At 51.8% G+C, this 12,089-nt stretch overlaps 3 protein-coding genes across 3 annotated transcripts; 2 read left to right on the top strand and 1 right to left on the bottom strand.

Annotated features, from left to right (window-relative positions):
- Positions 1-292: 292 nt before the first annotated feature.
- FTJAE_6467 (transcriptional regulatory moc3) lies at positions 293-2,216 on the top strand (the record flags this gene model as incomplete). Its single annotated transcript, XM_037353082.1, has 3 exons — positions 293-378; positions 426-448; positions 496-2,216. 3 exons carry the CDS (start codon positions 293-295, stop codon positions 2,214-2,216), a joined length of 1,830 nt encoding a protein of 609 aa, XP_037206475.1.
- A 633-nt stretch (positions 2,217-2,849) lies between these two features.
- Positions 2,850-3,629, bottom strand: FTJAE_6466 (uncharacterized protein; the record flags this gene model as incomplete). Its single annotated transcript, XM_037353081.1, has 1 exon — positions 2,850-3,629. The coding sequence occupies one exon, from the start codon at positions 3,627-3,629 to the stop codon at positions 2,850-2,852; it is 780 nt and encodes a 259-aa protein (XP_037206474.1).
- Positions 3,630-4,452: 823 nt separating this feature from the next.
- FTJAE_6465 (FKBP12-rapamycin complex-associated protein) lies at positions 4,453-11,889 on the top strand (the record flags this gene model as incomplete). The annotated part of the gene is made up of 3 exons (XM_037353080.1): positions 4,453-4,517; positions 4,573-11,401; positions 11,455-11,889. The coding sequence occupies 3 exons, from the start codon at positions 4,453-4,455 to the stop codon at positions 11,887-11,889; spliced, it is 7,329 nt and encodes a 2,442-aa protein (XP_037206473.1).
- Between the last annotated feature and the right edge of the window lie 200 nt (positions 11,890-12,089).

Here is a 12,089-nt window from a genome sequence, read left to right as displayed (position 1 = left end):
TCCTCATAGCTGCTGCGCCCCGATCCATTTAGAATCCTCCCCAGCAATAAGGTCCATACACTGCCGAGGGGCTCTGTAAGCACAGTCGTCAAGATCAAGCAAGGATCATCAACACTGCGGGGGAGAAGGATTCCGCCTAGGCCCCTACAATTACAGCGGGCACCCAAGCCAAATAAAGGCACCACGTTCACCCACGAAGCTCCTTTCATTTCTTGGGCTCGGACTCTTGATCTCGGACTCTTCTCTCAACTGAACATCAGCCCTAAACAGAATTACGTTACTAGTGGAACTTATGTATTCAATTCCGTCGCAATCACCGCCCAAGGCTTCGGGCCGTAAGGGGAGTAAGAAGGTTCGCACTGGCTGCATCACCTGCAAGTTCGTAACTCATTCTCCCACGTGTATCATTCACTAACAACTCACAGAATACGCAAAGTGAAATGCGATGGTAACAAACACTACTCCTCTATCAGATCTTCTTCTAACAACCTACAGAGGGCAAGCCTTATTGTCTACGATGCATCAAAACAGGTCGTCAATGCGACGGCTACCGTCCCTCCCCCAACTCCTCCCCAGAACCTACATCCCTCTCCCCATCACCAGGCTTCACCACCCCCCAAGAAGTACACGCCTTCGACCACTACCGTCTACGCACTGCAAAAGTCCTCTCCGGCCCCATCGATGCTAATTTCTGGGGCGGCGTGGTCCTCAAGATGAGTTCCACCGAACCAGCTGTTCGACACGCCATTCTCGCTATTAGCAGTCTCCACGAGGCCGTTCAGGTCAAGAGTAGGAGTCTCAAGGAGATTGATACACGGTTTGCGTTTAAGGAGTATGGAAATGCTATCACGTCGCTTAGGAATTGGGGACAGAGAAGTGAACCGTCTGTTGTGCCGCTGCTGGTTTGTGTACTGTTTATTTGTGTCGAGTTCTTGATTGATCGCGATACAGCGGCGCAGATGCATATTTGTCAGGGACGGCATATTCTTTCTACGCTTGGCGATGGGAGATCACCGGCTATGGAGATGATTAAGCATTCTCTTGTGCCTGTCTATGCACGACTGAGTCTCTCGAGCTTTCTCTTTGGTAGTCGACCAGCGCCTATTCCTGCGCACCTACGCAGCTGGAGCGACATGCCTGCGGTGTTCGCCACCATCGAAGAAGCTCGGTATGCGCTTTACCTTCTTCTAGATGATGCATTACAGTTCAGCACAAGCGCTCGAGTTCCGATCTACAACCCGAATGCCGAGCCAGAAGAGATCCGAAAGCTTCAGCATGAGCAGCAGCGTCTTCTCTCACAACTAAGTCGCTGGCACGCCGCCTTCACCGTCACAACATCAATGAGTCCTCAATCTCCTTCTCTCGAAAACTCTCTCAGCGTCCTCCGTATTTATCACCAGTCAACGCTCATCTGGGTCTCCACTGCCCTGGACACAGACGAGACAAAGCTCGACCAGTTCATACCCAACTTTGCAAACATCATCACTCTCGCATCAACAATCATCAGCTCTGTACCATCCAACGCGAAACTCGAGCCTTTTAGCTTCGAAACGGAGATTATACCGCCTGTGTACTGGACAGCTATAAAGTGTCGACATCCGCTGCTTCGTCGCGCAGCGCTTAAGCTCTTGACGCGGAACCAGATGCGCAATCGCAGAGAGAATCTCTGGCATGCACGCGAAACAGCTGTCATTGCCGCGCGAAGCATTGAGATTGAGGAGTCAGAGTTCGATTACCCTCTCGATCATGACTTTACAATGGATCCCTTCATTACTCCAAGTCCCAGTGGTTTGAGCGAAGTATCCGCCGAAGCAAACGCTGCGTTCGACCTGTTTACTTGCGATCCCAAGAAGATCAAAGTCGACATTTCGCAACCTCCAAGTTTACCTCCCCCGCCTCCATCATTCACCGATCCAACACCTGAGGAGATCCTCTCTGGTTCACCGTGCAGTTTGGCGTCGAGTCGCTCATCTCCTACTCCTACGCCCGAACCTGTGTCGCCTATATCAGCGGCGCTTGAAGGTATCCAGCACTTGGATTCTGCGGCGCTCAAATCAACTAATCTCGAGTCGCCGTATGATGTTTCGGAGAGCAGGAGGATAAAGAATGCGCTTATTGGACCGGCGGAAGATGGTGGCATTTGGGTTACGTTCTTTAGAGACCCTGAGCCGGGGGAGACGTCGTGGAAGGTTACGAGGGAGTTTTTGAGATGTTGAGGTATTTTATGAGTGTTATGATTGAATTGAATGCTGTTGGAAATGCTATTATGTATTATATACCCATGTGTTGTTTGTTTATGGACTTCGTCGTTTTGTGCACCGAAGGATGAATTTCTTGAAAGCTGGCTGTTGCTTCCCTACAAAGTGCAACATTTCAATATTACAGTGCATCTTGGTTTTGTTCTTCATGCGTAATTCCTAAGTTGCATACTACTAAAATGATTATTCTACACAGGAAGCTTCAACGTTCTTTTTTGGTAATGACATGTCTTCTGTGCCCTCCTCAAACTTCATGCCGGAGTGAAGCAGCTACCCTAAGTGAAAAGCCAATGCAGCAAGTTCGCGTGACAACTCACGAGGCTCGCCCATGAGAGTGCCCATTACACGCTCCATTATTGTTAATTTTTATTGGAATTGATATCTCATTTATAACGGTTCGTTTGTTCTTGCGTCGTGAGACACAGTCCTCAGTGCTCGTAGTCTCTCCATTCAATTTGGATCCAAAATTGCTAGCGAGACCATCACGGAACGACGAATCTTGAGTGAGTGCAATCGAAGTCACAAAGAAAGCAGCATTGTTAATGCAGGTGTCCTTATTTCTGGGTATCATTATGTGCTGTGCGCTTATTCTCAACCTCTAGCAGTCTCTCGTCTCGCAGACTCTGCCACCAATTTTCTCCTCTTATTCCTCTCATCCTGCTCAGCCAATACCCTGGCCGTTAACGATGCCGCAAATTCATTGTTGATACCACTGATCCTGGAATCGTCTGGCTTCTTATCTTTCGCAGCCTTGTCTTCCTTCTCTACATCATCGCCCTTGCGCTTCTTCTTCTTTTCCGACTTGTCCTTCTTCAGGGTATGTGTAAGCCCTTGACTCTTGAGGTTCTCGATTCGCTTCTCCAATCGCTCGATATCCGCCTCGGCGTTTGCAAGAAGTGGAACGATGTTATCTTGCTCGAATTCGGCACCGCACTCCGGACACGCCTTTTCTTGGATCTCCTTCATAGCGACATCGGCAAAGACATGTCCGCAAGGTACCAAGTACACAGACTTGACAGCAGGGCCAAGCTCCTTCATAGAGATGGGGCACACCCACTTGTCGCCGTTCTTGGAAACCTTGAGCTTCGCCACGTCTCGTAGTGACTTGATACCCAGGCTCGCGGGGTTGACGTCAACTGGTTCATCGGAGGGCATAAGACCTTTGATGATCGCTTCATAGTTGTATAGACGGCCGCGCCAGTCGGAGACAAGAGTATCAACATCGAGGAATTCGCCGCTGAGAGCGCAGTGAGCCCAGGCGTGGGACAGTGATTCAAGGGCCGTCGCTTTCAGTTCGGATGTTGTGGGAGCGCGCGCCGCATTCTTGACGAGCTCGCGACGCTTGGGGATGGAGCCGCCGTCGTTACCCATGATTGATGAGTTGAGGGTGTCGCGTAATCGTGGAAAGTGGTGGATGCGGTAGGTGGTATCTGCGCAGTGATTCGGAGTCTGCCGTGACAAGGATTGGCAGCACGAGGAAAAGAGATGGGCGTGGGAGAGGTGTATGGGATGAATGAATTGAGAGTTCTGGAAGACTGAGGCGATTCCTCGAATTGATTTGAGATGGCGCTTATCGATAACGATAAGGACGATGCAAGCTTAAAGTAGCGGGACAGTGTGAACACGGATTGTACGGTGCGATTTGCAACATTGAGTTAGGCGCTTTCCTTCGTACAATCACTAATAATGCTCAGTGACAGATATTAATATGTACTTATGCATTTGAGTCCTTGTTACTCTTTTGAACAGTTTCTATTCTAGATTGTATCTGTAAAGAAGCTGTTTGAATATCACTGTTGAATATTGACACTGTAATGACACATCGTTAGCGCTCCACTGCTGGCCCGCCATTTCCAAACTTGATCCATCTAATGACCTCCGCCCGACCCAAGCTCATCAACCTCCAACTTCAACCTCCCCGGTGCTATGCACCTTTTTTAATACCACCCCGGTCGTTACCCTCGAAGGCGCTCAACCCGAACTGAGCGTCTCCCTCAATATTTGTATTTTTGGAAACGTCTCGGCCATCTCCCCAACAAGCAGCACGTGCACGCCCTGCCTCGCTCGAAGCTTAATTACGATCTCCCCCTCCACCTCGTACGCTCGTCTACGAAAACGCCCGACTGCGATCGAGCGCTCGATATTCAAGTACATGCGACGTTGATCGCTCTCACACCAGTGCCGCGACGGCATCATGGCGCAAGTACAGCAGGTCGCCCTGGACCGGCTGGACAACATCTCCCGCGCTCTAAAATCAAGGTCGGTTTCACCATGTGACGGTTTGGTAGGGCAAAGGGGTCTAATAATCCCACAGAACGAGCGATGATTTGCGAAAACGATCCGCCGTGCAGCTTCGCGAGCTTGTAGCAGTCTGCCATCGAGACCTCAGCCCCGAGCAATTCCAGGCTTTCTACAACGCAGTCAACAACAAGATCACACAACTCATTACGCATGGCAACGACTCGTCCGAGCGACTCGGAGGCATCTATGCCCTCGATGCGCTCATCGATTTCGACGGCGTCGACGTCGGCGTCAAATACACGCGTTTCACACAGAACCTCAAGACCATTCTTCGAGGCAAAGACATCAACCCCATGCAACCAGCAGCGATTGCGCTCGGAAAACTATGCCGACCCGGCGGCGCGATGATATCAGAAGTGGTGGACTCAGAGGTTAATACCGCTCTGGAGTGGCTACAGAACGACCGCATCGAAGAACGAAGATATAGCGCTGTCCTCGTTCTCCGCGAACTGGCCCGTAGTGCCCCGACGCTGATGTACCAATATATACCGACAATCTTCGACTGGATCTGGATAGGACTCCGAGACCCTCGACAGCTTATTCGGGCAACATCAGCAGAAACAGTTAGCGCCTGTTTCCGTATCCTTCGTGAACGAGACCAGGACATGAAGCAACTATGGATGGACAAGATCTATAATGAAGCGAGATCCGGTCTCAAGGTGAACACTGTCGAGTCGATTCACGGCTCGCTGCTGGTCCTGAAGGAACTGCTCGAGCAGGGAGCTATGTACATGCAGGAGCATTACCAAGAAGCATGCGAAATTGTCTTCAAACACAAGGATCACAGAGATCCGACCATTCGAAAGACCGTGGTTCTTTTGATCCCAGACCTTGCCAGCTACTCGCCAGCTGACTTTGCGCACACTTGGCTGCACAAGTTCATGGTATACCTATCGGGTATGTTGAAGAAGGACAAGGAGCGCAATGATGCTTTCCTCGCCATTGGTAACATAGCCAATTCGGTGAAAAGTGCTATTGCTCCGTACCTCGATGGCGTGTTGATCTACGTGCGCGAAGGTCTCAGCCTCCAGTCCCGCAAGAGAGGTTCAGTCGACCCTGTCTTCGACTGCATTAGTCGTCTCGCCGTCGCTGTTGGTCAGACCCTCAGTAAATACATGGAGGCACTCTTGGATCCTATCTTTGCGTGCGATCTCACCCCCAAGCTCACACAGGCTCTCGTCGATATGGCCTTCTACATCCCCCCCGTCAAGCCGACGATCCAGGAGAGACTACTTGATATGCTCAGCGTAGTTCTCTGCGGCGAACCGTTCAAGCCGCTTGGCGCTCCACAACCAAATACCCTCAGCTCAGTCCCGATCATTCCCAAAGACGCAAAAGACCCCCACGCTTACGAACACCGAAGGGCTGAGGTCAAGTTGGCGCTCAACACTCTCGGTAGCTTCGATTTCTCGGGACATGTTCTGAACGAGTTTGTTCGAGACGTCGCGATCAAGTACGTTGAAGACGAGGATCCCGAAATCCGTGAGGCAGCGGCCTTGACATGCTGCCAATTATACGTTCGCGATCCGATTGTCAACCAAACCAGTTACCATGCGCTTCAGGTTGTGGGTGACGTGATTGAGAAACTTCTCACAGTCGGAGTCTCAGACCCTGAACCGAATATCAGGCGGACAGTTCTGGCGGCTCTCGACGAACGATTTGACAGACACTTGGCCAAGGCCGAAAACATTCGTATTCTATTCTTCGCGCTCAACGACGAGGTCTTCTCCATCCGAGAAGTCGCCATCTCTATTATCGGCCGCTTGGCCAGGTACAACCCAGCATATGTCATTCCTTCACTACGAAAGACTCTTATTCAGATGCTCACTGAGCTCGAGTTTTCCGATGTCGCCCGGAACAAGGAGGAGAGCGCAAAGCTGTTGAGCCTCTTGGTTCAAAACGCACAATCCCTCATCAAACCTTATGTCGAGCCCATGATTTCAGTACTTCTCCCCAAAGCCAAGGACAGCAACCCATCTGTTGCTGCTACTATTCTCAAGGCTATCGGTGAGCTTGCGACTGTGGGCGGTGAGGATATGATGCCTTACAAGGACCGACTAATGCCAATTATTCTCGAGGCGCTACAGGATCAGAGCTCTAACGCGAAACGAGGTGCCGCCCTACATGCTCTGGGACAGCTTGCGAGCAATTCTGGATACGTCATTCAACCATACATCGAATACCCACAGCTGCTCGAAATCTTGCAGAGCATCATCCGAACCGAAGGACAACAAGTACCCCTGCGACAGGAGACGATTAAACTGATGGGTATTCTTGGCGCTCTGGATCCTTACAAACACCAGGTAAATCTGGCGAAATGGCGAAAATTGAAGCAGCTATTGACACCAGATCAGGCCGAGGAACGAACACCGGATTCTCGACGTGGCGAGGCCAACCAACTAACAGACATTTCTCTCATGATGACCGGATTGACACCCTCTAACAAAGAGTACTTCCCGACTGTTGTGATTAATGCTCTTCTCCAGATCCTGAAGGACTCTTCGTTGGTCCAACACCACGCCGCCGTCATTGAAGCCATCATGAACATCTTCCGCACCCTTGGCTTGGAGTGTGTTTCGTTCCTTGATAGAATCATACCGGCATTCCTACAGGTCATCCGATCGGCAACCTCGACAAGACTCGAGTCTTACTTCAATCAACTGGCCACCCTAGTTAGCATCGTGCGACAACACATACGAAATTACCTACCGTCAATTGTCGAGATCCTCCAGGAGTACTGGCATACCTCACCGTCACTACAGACTACGATTTTGTCGCTGGTTGAGGCCATTTCGAGGTCGCTTGAGGGCGAATTCAAGATTTACCTGGCTGGGCTGCTACCACTGATGCTCGGTGTTCTCGACAAGGATACTTCCACCAAGCGCACACCATCAGAGAGGGTGATGCACGCCTTCTTGGTCTTTGGCGCAAGCGCTGAGGAGTACATGCATCTCATCATTCCCGTCATCGTCAGGACATTCGAGAAGCAGGGTCAACCTACGTTCATCAGAAAGCAGGCCATCGACACGATCGGCAAGATTTCCCGCCAAGTGAACCTTAACGACTTCGCTGCGAAGATCATCCACCCTCTTACACGCGTCTTGGACATGGGCGAGCCTGTCCTCCGTACCGCTGCTCTAGATACGCTCTGTGCGCTCATCCAACAGCTGGGCAAAGACTATCTACACTTTATGGGTACTGTCAACAAGACCATCAATCAGCACCAGATCCAGCACTCCAACTACGAACTACTTGTGAGCAAACTTCAGAAGGGAGAGGTGTTGCCACAGGACTTGAGCTCCGGAGCTGGCTTTGCTGATGGCGCGGACGAGACTCCATTTGCCGATCAAGGCACCAAGAAGCTGGAGATGAACGCTATTCATCTGAAGGCCGCTTGGGACACCAAGGGCAAATCCACCAAGGAGGATTGGCAAGAGTGGTTGCGGCGCTTCAGTACAACGTTGCTCACCGAATCACCAAACCATGCTCTCAGAGCTTGCGCCAGCCTCGCCAGTGTGTATCTACCTCTGGCTCGAGAGCTCTTTAACTCGGCGTTCGTATCTTGCTGGAGTGAGCTTTATGAACAGTTCCAAGATGAACTGATCCAGAACATTGAGAGCGCTATAAAATCCGAGAACGTGCCACCCGATCTGCTTGGCCTCCTACTCAACCTCGCCGAGTTTATGGAGCATGACGACAAGGCTTTGCCGATCGACATTCGAGTTCTCGGTAGGGAGGCAGCTCGCTGTCACGCGTACGCAAAGGCCTTGCACTACAAGGAACTCGAGTTCCTGCAGGACCAGAGCAGCGGTGCAGTCGAGGCCCTGATCGTTATCAACAATCAGCTCCAACAGTCCGATGCTGCTATCGGTATTCTCCGCAAAGCTCAGCTGTACAAGGAGGGCATCCAGCTGCGGGAGACCTGGTTTGAGAAGCTGGAGCGCTGGGAAGAGGCGCTGGCGTTTTATGAAAAGCGTGAGGAGGAGGTGCCTGAGGACCAGGCGATTCCCGTGGACATTGTCATGGGTAAGATGCGCTGTTTGCATGCTTTGGGAGAGTGGGAGGCTTTGGCTTCATTGACTGGCAGCACTTGGGCCAACTCTACGCCTGAGGTTCAGAGAATGATTGCTCCTCTTGCCACGGCTGCTGCATGGGGACTGAATAAGTGGGATTCCATGGACAACTATCTCTCATCGCTCAAGAGATACTCGCCCGATCGATCTTTCTTCGGTGCGATCTTGGCACTCCACCGCAATCAGTTCCGCGAGGCGATTGCCTGCGTTCAGCAAGCTCGCGAAGGCCTGGATACCGAGTTGAGTGCGTTGGTTAGTGAGTCGTACAACCGAGCATACCAGGTCGTCGTTCGAGTACAGATGCTTGCTGAGCTTGAAGAGCTCATCGTCTACAAGCAATGCGACGAGAAGAAGCAGGCCATAATGCGACGAACCTGGGAGACTCGATTGAAGGGTTGTCAGAGGAACGTCGAGGTTTGGCAACGCATGCTCAGACTACGGGCCATAGTGATTGCACCGACAGAGAACATGCACATGTGGATCAAGTTCGCCAACCTTTGCCGCAAGTCTGGACGAATGGGACTGGCTGAGAAGTCGCTCAAGCAACTCATCGGAACAGACGCCCCTCTCATATCAGCAATTCCTTATTGGAATGAGCAGCGACAGCAGGCATCCAACCCCAGAGCTGCACCGGCCGCACAGGTCATCTATGCCGTGCTCAAGTACCAGTGGGAGCTTGGACAGCAGCTGCCCGTCAACAAGAAGGGCAACATTCCGGAGAAGACGCTGTATTGCCTGCGCAAGTTCACCAACGATGCTGCACACCGTCTTGAGGTTGCCAGGGCTCACCTCGCTGCCCAAGCTGGTAACGATGTCAACATCACTGGCGACTATGGATTCCAGAACCCGATGGATCCTACGCTTATTAGCCCACATACTTCGCGAGCGCTGTATGACCAAACAGTGCTCCTGGCCAAGTGCTATCTGCGCCAGGGAGAGTGGCTGATTGCGCTCAACAAGGATGATTGGCAGTACACTCAGGTTCAAGATATTCTTCTGTCTTACTCTCAGGCGACCAAGTACAATCCTCGATGGTACAAGGCCTGGCATGCTTGGGCGCTGGCCAATTTTGAGATTGTGCAGACACTCACAGCCGGAAATGAAGGACACTTGTCGAGGACAGACCAAAGTATGGTGATTGATCACGTCGTTCCCGCTGTCAAGGGCTTCTTCAAATCTATCGCACTTTCACAAGGAAGCTCGCTACAGGATACTCTTCGACTATTGACACTCTGGTTCACTCACGGTGGAAGTGCAGACGTCAACGTGGCCGTTACCGAGGGCTTCGCTAATGTCAGCGTCGACACATGGCTTGAAGTCATTCCTCAACTGATCGCCCGCATCAACCAGCCTAACAAGCGAGTTCAGCAATCGGTGCACAACCTTCTTGCAGATGTCGGACGAGCTCATCCCCAGGCTCTGGTCTATCCTCTCACTGTCGCCATGAAATCTTGGCAGAACACGCGTAGATCTCGTTCTGCAGCTCAAATTATGGATAGCATGAGACAGCACAGTGCAAACCTGGTCGCTCAAGCAGACACGGTCAGTCATGAACTCATCCGCGTGGCTGTCTTGTGGCATGAGCTCTGGCACGAGGGACTGGAGGAAGCTTCGCGGTTGTACTTTGGTGATAGCAACATTGAAGGCATGTTTGCAACACTGGCGCCTCTTCACGAACTTCTCGAGCGTGGACCCGAGACTCTGCGCGAGATCTCTTTCGCACAGGCTTTCGGACGAGATCTTAAGGAGGCGCAAGATTGGTGCCGACAGTACGAGACGAGCCACGACGTCAACGACCTGAACCAGGCGTGGGACCTGTATTATCAGGTATTCCGCAGAATAAGTAGGCAGCTACCGCAGGTGACCACCCTGGAGTTGACGTACTGCTCGCCCAAGCTTCTTAACGCGAAGAACCTGGACCTGGCAGTACCAGGCACATACAAGAGCGGGCAGCCCATCGTGAGGATAATGTCCTTTGACACAACGTTTAATGTTATCAACTCTAAGCAACGTCCACGAAAGCTCAACGTCAACGGCAGCGACGGCAAGTCATACGCCTTCCTACTCAAGGGCCACGAGGACATCCGCCAGGACGAACGAGTTATGCAGCTGTTCGGCCTGTGCAACACGCTCCTGGCCCACGACTCGGAGTGCTTCAAGCGGCACCTCAACATCCAGCGCTACCCAGCCATCCCGCTCTCGCAGAATAGCGGTCTGCTCGGGTGGGTTCCCAACAGCGACACCCTGCACGTTCTTATTAGGGAGTATCGTGAGAGTCGCAAGATCCTGCTCAACATCGAGCACCGCATCATGCTCCAGATGGCGCCTGACTACGATAACCTCACCTTGATGCAGAAAGTCGAGGTGTTTGGTTATGCCCTCGACAACACCACGGGACAGGACCTGTACCGAGTTCTCTGGCTCAAGTCGAAGTCTTCTGAGGCTTGGCTTGAGAGACGAACTAACTACACTCGCTCTCTCGGTGTCATGTCGATGGTGGGATATATTCTGGGACTGGGTGATCGCCATCCTTCAAACTTGATGCTTGACCGCGTCACTGGAAAGATTATTCACATCGATTTCGGTGACTGTTTCGAGGTGGCGATGAAGAGAGAGAAATACCCGGAGAGGGTTCCTTTCCGACTCACTCGCATGCTGACATATGCTATGGAGGTTAGCAACATTGAGGGTAGCTTTAGAATCACATGCGAGAACGTGATGAGGGTTCTACGAGATAACAAAGAGAGCGTCATGGCTGTTCTCGAAGCGGTAAGTCTCCCCCTCTCCTCATTGATACATCTCATACTGACTGACATTTACAGTTCATCCACGATCCTCTCCTTACATGGCGTCTCACAAACGCCGCATCTCCCACAGGCCCCAACTTCAACTCAGACCACGACACAGCCATGCCCGTCCCCGGCGGCGTCCGCGCCCGTCGCCAATCCATCCTCGACAGCGACGTCGCACCCTCCGAACTCCTCAACGCCCCCGAACCATCAATCCAGACCCGCGCACGCGCCCGAACAAACAGTTCAGCGGGTGAAGCCATGACCAACGGCGGCGCACCAGAGGTGGAGAGCCAGAACGCGAGGGCGGTGGAGGTCCTGGACCGCGTGCAGCAGAAGCTCACGGGTCGGGACTTCAAGAACAACGAGGAGCTGGATGTCATTGCGCAGGTCAACAAGTTGATCATGGAGGCTACGAAGCTGGAGAATCTGTGCCAGCACTACATAGGATGGTGCAGCTTCTGGTAGAATTCTTTACAGAGAAGACAGTTGTTGAGATGGAAAGGGGGAATGGTATTTGCTTCAAGGGTGCGGGAGTTGGGGGGTTGTTGATATCAGGGACGTTTTTTTCTTCTTCATTCTTGGACGTTTACAAAATATTCGCATGCATGTATAATACGAGCATTGAACCCGAGTCGTGTTGTATTTCTATCTTAATCAACATTGTC

Source organism: Fusarium tjaetaba (assembly GCF_013396195.1).
Source record: "Fusarium tjaetaba strain NRRL 66243 chromosome Unknown NRRL66243_c0000125, whole genome shotgun sequence".
Lineage (NCBI taxonomy): Eukaryota > Fungi > Ascomycota > Sordariomycetes > Hypocreales > Nectriaceae > Fusarium > Fusarium tjaetaba.
Note: the sequence above shows the minus strand (reverse complement) of the source record. Positions and strands in the feature narration are given on the sequence as shown.